At 33.5% G+C, this 15790-nt stretch overlaps 1 protein-coding gene across 5 annotated transcripts in view; it reads right to left on the bottom strand.

Moving 5' to 3' along the window:
• Positions 1-15391, bottom strand: part of LOC115232879 — a 40012-nt gene extending 24621 nt beyond the window's left edge. For 2 of the 5 annotated variants that reach the window (XM_029803027.1, XM_029803028.1), the window contains exons 1-7: positions 15266-15391; positions 14533-14665; positions 14258-14447; positions 13003-14168; positions 12182-12836; positions 11918-12086; positions 11432-11830 (exon numbers count right to left, since the gene is read on the bottom strand). In XM_029803027.1, coding sequence (XP_029658887.1) covers positions 11433-11830; positions 11918-12086; positions 12182-12836; positions 13003-14168; positions 14258-14371 — 2502 coding nt within the window. In that variant the 5' untranslated portion in view covers positions 14372-14447; positions 14533-14665; positions 15266-15391 and the 3' untranslated portion in view covers position 11432. Of the gene's footprint in view, positions 1-11287; positions 11831-11917; positions 12087-12181; positions 12837-13002; positions 14169-14257; positions 14448-14532; positions 14666-14913; positions 15171-15265 lie in introns of those variants that run through there. The other 3 variants (XM_029803025.1, XM_029803029.1, XM_029803026.1) reach the window with 3 other exon arrangements.
• Positions 15392-15790: the final 399 nt, after the last annotated feature.

Below are 15790 nucleotides of genomic sequence, written 5' to 3'. Positions count from 1 at the left end.
AAGGTCTCTGGGATGTTAATGGAATAAATTTAGACGAATTTTCAAGTTACTAAAAGTTAATGGCAGGTTTATTAATTTCCGTAGAATGTTACCATCTTACAATTTAAGGTGTAATTTCATTGGGATGTTAATGTGCTGTGAGGAATATAATATATTAATAATTATTCGAGGTAAGCTACAAGAATATGTAATAAAAAATGGGGAGTTCCATTTAAGAAAACATCGATCACATTGACCTCACCTTGGAAAGGTCAAGTTCATATTTTTATCATGTGGCCTCCTCGAAACCATGCAACTTTTGTCTGAAACATTTTTGTCTATCGGGCTCAGTTTTCGAGATATTCGCGTGGATTGATTAAAATGGTCCACCATGTATATAAATACTCAAATTAATAATAAATAAAAATCTATAGAAATCTACGATGTCCCTATTAATGTCATTTTAAAAAAATGTCCGTATGACTGACACCCGATAATTGCTAGTCCCTTTGACAGTGACCAGATCACTACCAGTCCCAGTGCCAGTCTCGCTGCGCCCAAAAAGAGGTTGGAGTAGTCCGTAGGTGAGTGTCAGTTATGCACACTTGTAACGTGTTTCTTGCCCCGAATACTGATGGCAGTCTGACGGACAAACCAGAAAATATTGTCCCTATTGCTGTCAGCGTTAATTATAATAATTTAACATAAAATATCACTTATTTCACACATTATTTCATTAAAATGATTCTTATATAGCTTATTAATCCATTTTACATAATCAATGTATAGGTTATATAATAAAATTATTGCCCTTTCTTTAGTACGACTTTTGCATCGTCTTTTATTTATGTAGTCGCATTTTTAATATTCAAACTTAATGTTCTGTTTTTAATATTAATTTTTAAATATTAAGTAAAAACAAATACGTGCCATTTTTTGTTTTTATATAAATTAAAGTATTGATCTAATAATAAAATTTTTTGTGAACATATTTGTTTACAAATTTATTTTTTATCAAGTAAAATAAATAAAACGGCAGTTATAGGGACACTGGCAGTAATTGAGACATCTACCCTATAGTTAAAGTTTTATATAAGCTGCTACCTTCTTCCCAGTTCGTCTTTAAAGGAAGCAGATCTTGTGCTGACAATCTGATCTTTCTATCATTAAAAATACTCAATGCTTTAAGAAAAGAAAATACATCAACTATATTCTTAGATAACAAATTGGCATATACATACATACATAGGGTGTCCTATTTAAATGGAAACAGCTGTATATCTCTTAAACTTGACATTGTATAAAAAAATGTTCCAGACAAAATTTATAGGGTTTTAAATAGAAAAAATTATCAATTGATAATCTTGAATTTTACTGAAGTTATTTTTTAAGATTATGTGAAAGTCAACCAATTTTTTATTTTTAAATGAAACAACTTAAGTTTTTTTAAAAAATCGGTTTCTTGTAATATTCTGCGTAAAAATTATGAAGATTGAATTGCCAAAAAATGAATATTTAGATATTTTATACTTTAATTTCACATAATTTTACATAAACTATGAAATATCTCATAAAATATTCATTTTTCGATTATCATATCTCAATACTTTTATGCACAAAATGACAGAAATCAATTAGTGTAACAAAAACACATCTGATTTTGAGAAAAAATATGTAGTTGTCCATTGCTTTTTCTTAAATATAACTATGTGTTTTCTTTACACCAACTGATTCCTTTCATTATTTTATATGCATAGAAGTATTGAGGTAAGATCATTGAAAAATGAATATTTTGCAAGATATTTCATAGTTTATGTAAAATTATGTTTACATAATACTTTTCTTGCTAAGCTTAGTTTTCGGACAATTTTATAAGTTTCATGAATACATTACACATCACAAAACTAGCATAAAGCAAATAATTACATGAGTTTAGGTTTAGAATTAGTACTTAACGTAAAGGGCCGTCTACAATGGCAGTAACAAGGCTGTAGGAGTAGGAGAGTATATTGTTTTTAGTGATGTAAAGACCGAGAGTAACGAAATGGGCAATTCCCATTTGCTCTTACAACTTTTAAAAGCAAATGGGAATTGCCCATTTCGTTACTCTCGGTCTTTACATCACTAAAAACAGTATACTCTCCTACTCCTACAGCCTTGTTACTGCCATTGTAGAATGTCCTTAACAATTTAAAATATTTATGTTTTATGGTTACTAGAGTATTGTGCTATCACATTTGTGATACGCACGTTCCTGAGACTAAGCGATGCGCTCCTTAGTTACGATTTACGATGCGTTGCTAAGGAGCGAGGGGTAAGAGGGGAGCAGTAGGCGTGAGCTAAAAAATCCAGCCGAAAGTTACAAATAAATCCCAGTTCACTTATATGGTAAGTCGTTGGACAGGGTTCTTATTCCTACCGCAACATTTTTATTCTCATGTCGCTACCGTCAACTCAGAGTTTCACGGCGACTACTCAGGAGCCTTAAAGTATAAAATATCTTGTAAACTATTCAATTTTTATTTGTTCTTACAACTTTCTACATCGAATATTGTGAGGAATCAATTTATAGAAACAACTTAAGAGTTGTTCTTTATTTTTAAAAACTAGACTGACTTTCACATGACCTGGAATAATGACCTTAGTTAAAAATTTAAGATGATTTTTTTTCTATCTCAAAACTCTAAATTTTGTCTGAAACATTTATTTTTACGATATTAAATTTAGGAGAAAATCCTTTTAGCCCGTCAATCATGAACACCCTGACATGTATGTATATAAAACTTACAAATAACTTTTAAATAAATAATGAGTGACCGTTGAATTTTTTTTGAGGTTACTCAAGGTGATGAAATTGACAATATATATCAAGGTTAGAGTCATCGAATCCGGATCCCCTTTTGTCAATGTTTATCGAAAACGTGTCGCTTATTTTCAACTATAATATTTCATTTACAAAAAAGAATTTCAATTTTTTCTTTTATAAAAAATAAGAAAAATAATATATATCTTTCTTCAATTATTATTTTAAATGTGTAATACACAAATGATTCACATTTGTGTGCGCGTTTAAATTAATATTGTTTAAAATATCAAATATGTAAAGCAATATTTATTGCTCTCTCTTAAAAAATATAAATATCTCTCTTAAAAAAAGCACTTTTCATATTTTAAAATGGTAAACCTTGATATTAGCGCCGACCTCACGGATTTCAATGACTGACATATGTTGTCAAGGACATGGCTCTGAGTAACTCGCAAAAAATTTTAGCCGTCGTTCGTTGTTTATTACAAAGCTATTAACAATTAAATGATATGATAAAAACACGTATTAAATGCGGTAATCTGAACTTCTCCATGCATGAGCGTTATATATTTAAGTATTTAATTATATATTTAAGTTATTAATTGTATATTTAAGTAATTGCATGGGCGGGGCGGGGCTTTAGGATTAAACCAAATTTTAGTTTTAAATCAGAAATAAGTTTGGGTTAGCTTATATCTTCTGGAAGTGGAGCCCTCTGTAGGGGGGAGAGGGGGGAGGGCAGAACCCACTGTATCCACGCATATACCTTACAACGCGAAGTGAGGTCCACTCCCAAAATTCTTGTGTGGGTGGGAAAGTGTATACTTATGTTGCAAGCATCGGTTGGTCACTATCTTCAATTGTTAATAACTTTGTAATAAATAGCGAACGACGGCTAAATTTTTTTGCAAGTTGTTCAGAGCCATCCTTGACAACATATGTCAAGGTCATTGAAATTGGTGAGATCAGCACTAATATCAAGGTTTACCTTTAAAAATTAGGCTATTTTCAAACTGCTAAAACTCGGCAAAAAATCATCATAGACAAAAAATTAAAAAAGTATTATGAAGCTTGAAGTTTCAACTTTAACTTTATATGCTATCAGTAATTATAAAAAAAATTTTTTTATCTTTCTTGTTTTGTGTTTAAAAAAAAACACATTGTTTTGTTTCTTAAAATTAAGTATTTTTTATATTCTGCAGTTTGATAAAAAAACTCCTTTCAAAAAATTTAAATTCCATAAACTACATTTTGCCTACAAAAAAACGTAAAAAAATTTAAAAAAAAGCGTTTTGTTGGCAAATGTAGTTTATGGAACTTAAATTTTTGAAGAAATTTTTTTATCGAGCTGCAGAGTATCAAAAATACATAATTTTAAGAAACAAAACAATGTGTTCTTTTTTAAAGCACCGAATAAGGAAGATAATTTTTTTTTTAATTACCGATATGTTAAGTTAAAGTTGAAACTTCAAGTTTTATAATACTTTTTTAATTTTTTGTCTACGATGACTTCCCCGAGTTTCAGCAATTTGAAAATAGCCCAACTTTTAGCGTATAAAAAGTGTTCTCTATTTTTTTTTTTTTTAGTAGTGCATATCTAAAGCTCATCAAAGAGGATCACTTAGGTAGTATTGTTATCAATTTGACAAGTATATTGCGAACTTGGAGAACTGGATAAAATCCTGTAGGCTAAAAGTCTCTCACAGGGCTGTTCTATTGTATAAGTTCCTTTCGGTAAATATGCAGGTTACATCTCACCGATTTAGCCGCCACTTAGATATGTTGTAGGAGGGAGTGTTCTGAGTAATTCCCCGCAAGAATCAAGTGATGGTCGGCATTGGTTTAGGAGATATAACAAATTAAAGTTGCACAGTTTTAATGCTATTCTTTATGTATTATAAGAAGAAATAGGTTTGGGTTAGGTTATATCTTCCGGAAGTGGAGCCGTCCGTAGGTGGGACAGAACCCACTGCGTCCACGCATACACTTTTTCATCCACACAACAATTGTGTGATGGACCTCGCTTCGCGTTGTAAAGTATATGCATAGGTACAGTTGGTTCCGCTCCCCCCCCCCCCCTATGGGGCTCCACTTCCGGAAGATATAACCTAATCCAAATCTATTTTCAGTTTTAAAAGTAAAGTTGAAGACATGACTCAGAAACTCATGTAATCGCAATGTTAAAAGCTGTTAACGAACTGCGAGAAATAAGTGAAACCAATTATTGACAAAATATCTATGACCATGTACCTATCCCGTAAATGTAAACAAACACTTTTCTATGTCTACCTTACAACAAATACAATGTACACAAACTTCACTTTTCCTAATATTACTTTATAATACCTGAGAAGAAGCATTAAAACTGTAAAACTTTAATTTGTTATATCTGCTAAACCAACGCCGACCGCCACTTGATTCTTACGGGGATTACTCAGAACACTTCCCCCTACAACATATCTAAGTGGCGATTAAATCGGTGAGATGTGACCTTTTATGCATATTTACCCTCCTTTCTTTATATGCTGCTGTGTATCCAATATTGAACGCAAAGGTTTTAAAACTGCAAAATGATATAATATGTAGATAATATCACAATTTTCTGTAACTTTCTTTCTGTATCAATTAATTTATTACGAATCAACAAGTCATTATCTACTTATAATGCATCGATATATTCAAAGTACTTGGTTTAAAGTTGTGAAAACTAAGTATTTTTAATAATTACAGGTTTCTTCTATAAATGACAGATTTTTATACATATATTGATTTCGATATATAAACATAATTTCAATATACGATTTATATATGATTTCAACGGGCACGATTACGATAACTACGGCCCCCTATTTGAAAGGTCGTTTCTGAAAGCATTTTTGAAGAGAAACACGAGAAAAATAGTAAAAAAACTTTCCGGCCAATAGTTTTCGAGATATATCACTTTAAAGTATTGGACATGATAATAAAACGTTACAAAACGGACCCAATGACCTTGACCTTGACATATGTTGTGAAGATCACTGTCGCGAGTATCTTCCATGTGTAACTTAGAATCGTATGTATTACCAATAGGCCCATTTACACGGCCGCTCCAAACCGTCAGGTTTGGCACGTCGCTCCGGTGCGTCGCTCCGGCGTGCCGCGCCGGAACGCGCGCTTGGAGCGTAATATAAAAAAGCATATACTCCAAGCGCGCGCGCCAGATCCGCAGGTTTGGACCATCCGCTCCAAAGTTGCAAGTTTTTCGCGTGGAGCGTGGCATGTCCGCCGGGCGGACAGTTCAGTGAGACGCACCACGCTACGCCAACCGCATCGCTGATATCGTGCAGTTTTCAATCAAAATGTCTTTGAATTTTTTTTTGTACAAAGTCTTTATTTGCATTGGGATAAATTCCACGTTTGCAAAACTCAATAAGTTCGCGATATGCACGATTTTTTAAATTTTTGTTTTTGTAATCGTCTGATTTTATCTTCCACAAGCAGGGAAAACTTCTATAAAGTTCAATAAACTTTTCTAAATTGTCTTTGGACTACATTTTAATCACTATGTATGAACTGTCGCGCCGATCTGTCACGTCGAAATAATGTGTCGAAACAAACGCATAAGTCTAGACTGCAGTCTAGACTCGCGCGCCGGGAACGCGCGATTGGCCTTTGTTACGTCGGAGATTTTACATGTACAGTTTTGGCGCGCGCGTCTGGAGTGTACGCTCCAAAACTGTGAGAAAAACTGTCCGTGTAAATGGGCCTAATGTCTTGCGTTGTTTACATTTTTTCGAATCTAACCCAATCCATCTCCCACCCATACAACAATTATGGGGTGGACCTCGCTTCGCGTTGTAAAGTATATACGTGGACGCAGTGGGTTTCGCCCCCCTCCCTACGGGGGGCTCCACTTCCGAAAGATATAACCTAACCCAAACCTATTTCTGATTTAAAACTAAAATTTGGTTTGGGTTACGTTATATAATCCAAACCAAATTTTCGTTTCGAATTAAACTTTAACTTTAAATATCTCAAAAATTATAAGAGACCGCCGATTAAGTTATAAGGAAAAGTTACTCAGGATCATGATCTTGACAACATATATCAAGATCAACATCGTTGGGTCCGTTTTTATAAAGTTTTATTATCATGTCCAATACTTTAAAGTGATATATCTCGAAAACTATTGGTCGGAAATTTTTTTACTATTTTTCCCGTGTTTGTCGTCAAAAATGTCTTCAGAAACGACCTTTCAAATAGGGGGCCGTAATTATCGTAATCACCCCTTTCAACGGAATCAGCATTAAGAATTCGTCTAACAAGGGAATATATGGAAGTGTTCTTTGATTTGAATGGGCTTCAAATATATTATAGAACAATTTTAAAAATAAATATGTATCTTTTTTTAAAATGAGCATTATCACAAATGTATTCAAAAGTTTAAATAACTTCCCAAAAATAATTGAGTATATGTGATTTCGAGCGAATATCAGCGAAATAATAAAATATATAAAAATGTTTCTTGTAATACTCTTTATAATTATACGTTAGATTTTTTACCGAAAATGTGATATTTTTCAAAATATTCTCACTCCACATTAAAAATTTCATGAATTTCGAATGTTTTGTAAGGCCAAAAATTAAAGAGCGCTTTACTTCAAATTTATTCATATATGATAATATGACTTTCCGAAACCGCATTTTTGGAAAATGAGTTTCACAGATCGCTTTTTACGATGTTATATGCGTCACGTATCTGTGCCGCACTTATGCTGTGCATTATTTGATAACATATAGCTTGTTTGATATTATATTTTATATTATAAAGCAACAAAACAAAAATATATGTTTCTAATTGCATATATACATGTAATGTGCTAGAAAATATTATAATAAATAATGTGTATATTTAAAGATATTGATTAAATAAATGCTTAAATGCATCTAAAGAATGAAGAAAGAAAGAAAAATACATTTTATTCTGAGACAAAATCTATTTAGTTCTTCGTTAAAACACAAAAAGTTATAAAATTTATTTATCAATAAGAAGTAAAAAATGAAAAGTAAAATATAGCAAAGATAAATAAAGCTAATATACAATAAATAGGATATTAAAAAAGTATCACATTTTCAAAAAAATCTAATGTATAGTTATAAAGAGCATTATAAGAACCATAAAATTTTTTGATTTAAAACATGTTTTTTTATATACTTAATTGTTTCGTCAATATGCGCTTAAAATCACATATACCGAATTATTTTCGAGATTATTTCAACCTCTAAACACATGAAAATCCTCTTATAAAAAAAATACAAAATCTCTTATTTTTGAGCTGCTCTGTAATACATATATTCAAAGTCCATCCAAATTGAAAAAAGCTCTTCTATATATTTCTTTTAGGTTTGAGATTTAAATATTTCTTCAATTGGAAGGACCAAATCGACCACATTGAAAAATTTATATTCTATAGAGATTTTTAACTGTCGTATATAGTGTGGGAAACAGATTCTAGGTTATTACTAATTTTATGGTCCGCTTTTTAATATCAGAGAATTATATAGATTATAATTGTTTCATATTTTTTCCACAAGTTATCTCCTCAATAACCGAAACTAAATTGTATTCAATTTAAAGATTTAAGAATTACCCTACGAAACTTTTTTCCCATCAAGTTTGTTTTAGGAGAAAAAAACATCATATCTGCTTGAAAAATAAAATTTTTAGATGCTATCTGAGTACTAAAAATATCTAAATGTAAATGATCTATTAAATTCTTCGTTGGAAAATATATTAATTGCTCATGATAATATCCATACAGTCAGATAGAACTGATGAAACTATCTTACTTCAATGTTACAGGGACATGTGGTTGACAAAACCAAATTTCTAGAAACTGGGCCTCTTTTTATTCTTAATATTTCTCATCAATAGCTTTTCAATGCTCAATATTTTTGCAATAGTGTAAACTTAATTGCCAAATAATACAGATATTAAATTCAAAAATCTCCTTTTCCTTTACGGATAGCTCGAAAATGCTTAGATATTCTTTCACAGATTCTCAATAATATCAAAGGGTGAATTCATTTCTCTACAATTATCTCAAATCTGTCAATTCCTCTTATCAATTTCTTTCTGAGACAATAACTATACTGAAAAATGATTTAAAAATTTTATTCTCTGTAAGTCTCGAGCTTTTCTGACTCCAAGTTAATTATTTCCGCCTTAAATAGTTCTTTTTGTTAATAAAAAAATTCATATTTAATTTTATATATCAAAAAGAAAGCAAAATTACTTTAGAAAACAAGGATAATATTTAAGTTTGCATAGATATCCAGTCATTGTGGCATCTCAAGTAATGAACTGACAAATCAAAAGACAAAAAAAATCACTATGCAGAGCATTAATACCTAAATCAGGATGTCATCAAGAAAGGCTAAAAAAAATTTTTTTTTTGGGAGGTAATTTATATGAAGAATTATATTACTGATATTATAGTATGGTTGAGTACTATAGCATATTTTATTTAAATAATTTCTTTACCCGAAAAAAAAAAAAAAAAACATGATTGTACAAACTTTGTCTTAGCACAAAAGACATGGAACAGATTAAGATATTCCTTGATAATCTACCTTGATAAAAAAAAAAAACCTATTTAGATTTAATATTTTTAATTTGTCACTTCATCTCCGAAATATGTTAATCACGCCTTTAGAACTGTTCGAGATTTACTTTACAGAGAGGAAATATGACTAAGACTCTTGTAAAACATTACAACTTTCTCGTGATGCTAATTGAGTCCAGATTAATTGATTTAGAATCAGAAAAAGTCACATACATTCTAAAGACATTATTAAAAATGTAGACATCAGTTATCTATGGTTACGACACCTCTCTTTGATACCTCTGAAAAATTCTTAAAATACAAATTAATTTTAGAAGTTAATTCTGTTTTAAAGCTCTGAATAAATTGTTATTTAATTTTTCTTTTTTTTAAGAATAATTTTCTTTTATTTCCTGTACAATTTGTGATTTTTTCCTATTGTTTTTGCTTTAAGAATTACATTCAAAAACTTTGCTAGTTCAGTTTAGCTACAAATAGTAAACTAACAATTTTAAATCATCTCCAATGATTAAATGTTTTTATTTTATATCTTATTTATATATGCATGCGTGTGGGTATATGCACGTATGTGTGTACGTGTATATTGTCTTTCTCCTCATTAAATGATAAAACTTTTAATCATATAGTTTTAATATAATCGCTTCATGTATTAGTCTAGATCTGTAAGCTATATTCAACAAATGTATCTTTGTAAGTGCAACATTACTAAAAATATTATTTTAAAAAGTATATATATGTTACTTTAAATAAATTTTAATTGTTATACCTATTCTCACATGTGTGTGATAAAAAGAAAACTCACATTACTCACATAATACATCACAGTAATACATCCTACAGAAAATTTCTTTCCAATAGATAATCAGTTAGTATTTTCTGTAAAATTTTTCTTTAGCCTAAGCAATGGGATATTGTTATATACACAAGATATGAGATATTATAAACAGATAAAGCTGGATAAAGCTGGCCTCTTAAGATTAGAGCTCATGTATACCCTATGTATTCAAGTAAAAAAAGAATACACACAATCTATATTTATTATGTCTATGGTTATCTCAGCATGTCTGTTATATCAGCATAGCAAAACGAATATTGCAATACGCAGTATTGCAGCTTTTATTGATATAGAGTAAATTCTATTTTTCTCTCAATAATCAATCAGATAACTTGAGACAACCACAACTTGCAGCTTTAGATATATAGTACACACGGAAGTTTTTTTTGCTATATTCTTCTACTTTCAAGTTTAATCACAATACTCACTTTACGAATTGATACACTATAAATCGATTAAAAATCACAGGCGCAAAATCGTTAATCAGATGTCATATGTCGATGATAATATAAAATTTTAATTTACAAATTAAATTTCAACATGTAAGTAAAAAATCAATTCAATCATTAATTAAATTTCAGCACATTAGCAATAATTTAATTAAATCACCGATTAAATTTCTTTGTATATTTAATAGCAAATTAAATTCTGGCATGTTAAATTAAAAAATTCTTGCATATTGACAAAGTCAATTAATTGTTCATGCATATTGATAAAGTCAGTAAAAATAGAGTTTTATATATAAGCAAAAAATTATTTATGTTACAAAATAAATTAATAATATGCATTAGTAATGTATTAATATAGTCACGAATTATATTCTACATTACCTTCCCAAAACTTAATCAAGCGACATATTAAATTTATTGCATGTTAACAGAAATTGAATTAATCTGCAATATTAATTTAAACATGTTTGTGAATTTTTTTACATATGAAATATTAATTAAGTTTTGAATTGTATATATGTATGTGTGTATATCACACACACACACATACACATACACACACACACACACGCGCGCGCGCGCGTACGCACATATACGTATATATATATATATATGGTGTGTATATGTATGTATACGTATGTATGTGCGTAGTATGTATATATATGTATGTATGTATTATCAGGAGCGAAATTTGGTGCAGGTGTCTTTGCACAAAGAGCAAAATAGAAGAGGAAAAAAAATCACACGGCTGTACCTCACGAGAGACCCTGCGGCGTGAAGCAGATCTTCTCCAGTTCGCCGGTTGATGAACTGACTGGCGATTCAGCTCGGTCGTCCTGCTCGGTCGCTAGTTGTTCGCTGTAGTAATGGGGCGTGCTGAGATAATCGATGAGTCGACGGGGTAATGGCAAGGTCGGGATCAAGTCCCTACGCACCATCTTCAGGATGACGAATCTGCAAGTGTGCTGCAGACTCTGTACTTGCTTGAATCGCGATACCGGATGGAGCAGCTGCACTCGCATCGGACCCAGAACTGGCCGCCGGTGCAGGAAGAAAAGATACCGACCGCTACGTGAATGCTCAACTGCATTCTCGATGAAGTCAACAATAGTATGTGACTTAAATTTTGTGCAGCTACCAAAACTGAAATTACCTGCTTATCGAAAGAAATGAATTTGATAAAAGCGTACATATTTCATATGATAGTCCTGAATCCTATACATAGTACGATTAAACTTACCCTGATCGTGTTCTATCCTTACATGTCGCACACAACTGTTAAGTCTGAATGATAAAGAAAAAATATAATGATCGTCGCTACTGTCCCGTACAATAAACGAGCCATCTGGCTCGTTAGATAGTATTTTCTCCGCCGCTTCGCCGGATATAGGTCCCCAGTACCATCCATACTATTTTGAAAAACGATTTTATATTATATAATACCTGCTAATTCTTTAAATACCAAATATAAATCGACGAATAAAACAAATAAAAATAAACGTACATCTTTTACTTTTTCGATACTGGCGGCAAAATCCATACTCGTGTCTTCTGCGATATCTTCTTCGAGTCGTGCGGCGGGCGACAAAACTTGCTGTTGTATCAAGCTCGGAGATTCGCACTTAGGTGTCATTGCTGTAAGAGCCTCTTCTGCTTGCTCCACATTTACCTGACTATTACTCTTGGGCAGAGGTGGCAACGCGCGCTTGAAGAACGGCAGTTTTTGCGCGGACGGTTCCATCTCGGATGGAGCAGTGTTATTGTTATTTGCATGCTGATCAGAATCAACACTCTCTTCCTCTTCGACGATCTCTCCCTGTACGATGCTGTTGCGTTTCTCCACAAAATGATCCGGCGAACCCAGTCGCCGAAACCGAAAAATATTGCAAAGTGTTTGCTTAAGATTTAGCGAGAAATTACGCTGACTTTTCTTTATCTTCTCCCGCTCGGACTCGCTCTTCTCCTTATGCGATTCATCGCGTGTCTTCTTATGCCTAATGCTGACAAACGCGTTCCTCTTGTGTTTCTTCACATTATTAGAATTATTGTTATGATTGTTATTATTATTGTTATGATGATGAATCATCAGTCCATTACTGGTATTCTTGTTGGATACCGGTGTGTCCGTGGACGAATCCGTATGCATATTACTGTTATACCTATTATTGAATAGTTAATTTGACAATAACTATAAACATTTAACTTAAAATATGTAACAGCAAACGTAATCAAACAGCCCACAACAAAAACTAGTTATTTTCCAGACAAAAATGTTTCTTTGCCTAACTTATCAATAGAAATTATATGTTGTGTGTGTGCACTTACCTATTATTATTTATACTGAGGGGTTTGGCTGTCGCGGCAAGATGCACTGGTGTATGGCCTAGTAGCGGCGTTTTGTCTCGTTTGATCTTGTTCTCGCTAGAGTCGCTCGAGCTTGAATATAACGTCTGTAGATACTGTCGCACTTCGTGTAGAGTCATATGGATCGGTTCGCCAATATTGTGTGCGTGTCCATTCGATGTTTTAATATTGTGACGTCCGGAAGTGCCTGGTACACTATGCCGTTTGCCACCACCACTACCTGGGTTACCCTCGTTACAACAGACATCAGCCAGCAAGCGTTGAGATTTAATAACGTGCGTGATGGCGCGGGACTTGCCGCAATAGTGGCGTGCTTGCTGGATATGCGCCTCCAACTCACTCTGCGAACTCGCGGAAACGTTTCGCCGTCTCTTGCGATGATGCCGGTGTCGTTTGGGCCTTTGTGGTGTCCGCAAATCGTGCAGCGGTCGTACCATGTCGATAGGCACCGTGTAAATATCCGAATCAAACGGCACATTGTACATATCACTTATTTCGCTTGTGGTCAATACATCATGCGACATGGCGGATGTGATAAAGCTGCTGTCGTCGGCTTTGTGGCCAAGTCCAGAGGTATTAATGGAATTATGTGAACTAGATAGTCTCGACGAAGCCAATGAGCAGCGCGAGTTCGGCCGATTCAGTGTATTGTACGGAGTAATAGTGATGGTAGCAGCACCCTGGCATACTGGTGGTGTCATTAGGTCCCATATGCGTTTAGAATTGGTCTGTTGAGCCCGTGTTATCACTGAAATCGGATTCATAGTAGGCGCAATTCTTCCTTCCGGCCAGGAGATGCGACAAGAGATCACTAGCGCCTCATCTACTGCTGATTGTACTAGGCTCTCAGCATAATCGTCGAACCAGCATGATATTCTATGTCTCATCAATCGTGCATAGTTCACAATTGGTGCTGACAAAGATTCCGAATCTGGTGGCGACGGACTGTCCTGAAACTCTGGTGGTGGCTTGATTGCTACATCAACCACTTCAACCTCCAATTTGCCGTCTGTGTCACCCCAGCCTGGACCCTTCTTCAATGTGTTGAAATTCTCACTGCACATGCCATCCGAATAATCAAAAGAATCTTGTGATAGAGACTTACTTTCTATATCGCTTTCTTGCATCTGAAATTTTATTTCATTTCAAGAGTTATATGTCAGGAAAGTATTCATGTTTGTAACTTGGGATCAAAGGAGAAATGCATGTATACTACCTCCATCGCAAGATGGGCTCGAACAGAATCACTAGATATCGAACCTCCTAGGCCACTGCTACCAAGATCACTGAGAGGTCCAGCGCTTAGTGAACATGACGGCGGAGAGTCCATTTCAGATTTTTTTTACTTCAACTACGCGCTGGAAAGACTATAGTAGCCAGGATTTTTGATATTTCCATATTATTCTCTAAAATTTAATATTATAATTGTTAATATATTGAAATATATTTTTTATTTTGAAAATATCTTTAAATTAATATTAAATGCCTAACCTGATAAAAAGTATCACAGGCAATATATAACTGCCTTATGATTCTTATATTTATATACTGACTTGTACTCTGCGCATGGTCCATTATGAGTAAGAAATTGCAATGACATTCTAAAGCAACACAGTTGACAACCCTACAACAAAAACATGATAGTACAATTTGTGAATTTTAAGTGAGTGTAATATCATAATTTTAGATGTAAGTCATGAAAGTCAAAGATTTCATAATTTGTTTTGCCTATGATTAACCCCAATTTAAAGATTTCAATCCTAATTTATAAATCTTTAAAATATATATGTGCATTAGCATATAAACGAACAATAAAATTTACATTTTTTATAAACATATTAACAAAAATCTTTTATAAATATATCAACACACAAATTTTTCGCGGTATCTTCCGAGACAAGTTGACATCTCTAACCAAGTCTGTCAGTTCGACAACAGTGGATGTCGATTCTCTCACCGCGTATTTGATTAAATGCGGCTATTTTATCAGTATCAGTCACAATCCAGAAAGAAATAAAATGCTAAAATTTAGCCTTAAAGGCATAAATGACAAACCGGCCGCAGAGAGTATAGTCTCAAGCAGTCTCCGACAAGAATTAGAATGAAAGATTGACAGACTTGCGTTGTGATTCGCATCGCATGTCTCGGGAAGAGGTCGAGACTTTTGCCCGGGTCAAGTTCGACGTGGGAGAGGTAAGCGAACGATGACACATATAGCAATTACCTATGCGCTGAATTGACCGCGACGCGTATGCGATCCAAATCTCGCCGACGTCGTCGTACGAAGACACGCTACTCATGATTGTCGCATGACGCGCGCAAAGCTCATGCCGGGACCAATCGATATTTGTGAGTTAACGCGGAGCAGCCTGGGCCTTATATCACCTTGTAACATGATCGGTTAAGGGTCGGCAGGAGTAGAGATCCTTAAGCTCGTATCAGACTACGTATTGAAGATTGACATTTGACCAATCAGGATAAAAGGAACTAAAATTTTCTTGTCCTGATTGGTCAAATTTTAATCTCAATGCATAGTCTGATACGGGCTTTAAGGTACCTTTACATGGCAGCGTCGAGCGTCTGCGCAGAAAATTGCGCAGAATCTAATTTCAGCCTAGAATCTATCTCTTTTAAATTCTGTGCATTTTTTTGCGCAGACGCTCGACGCTTAATGCTGCCATGTAATGGCACCTTTAAGCCCGTATAAAGGCCGTATCAGACTACGCATTGAAAATTGAGATTCAAGATT

Source organism: Formica exsecta, unplaced genomic scaffold (assembly GCF_003651465.1).
Source record: "Formica exsecta isolate Colony F162 unplaced genomic scaffold, ASM365146v1 scaffold150, whole genome shotgun sequence".
NCBI lineage: Eukaryota > Metazoa > Arthropoda > Insecta > Hymenoptera > Formicidae > Formica > Formica exsecta.
This window is presented reverse-complemented; position numbering and strand designations above follow the sequence as displayed.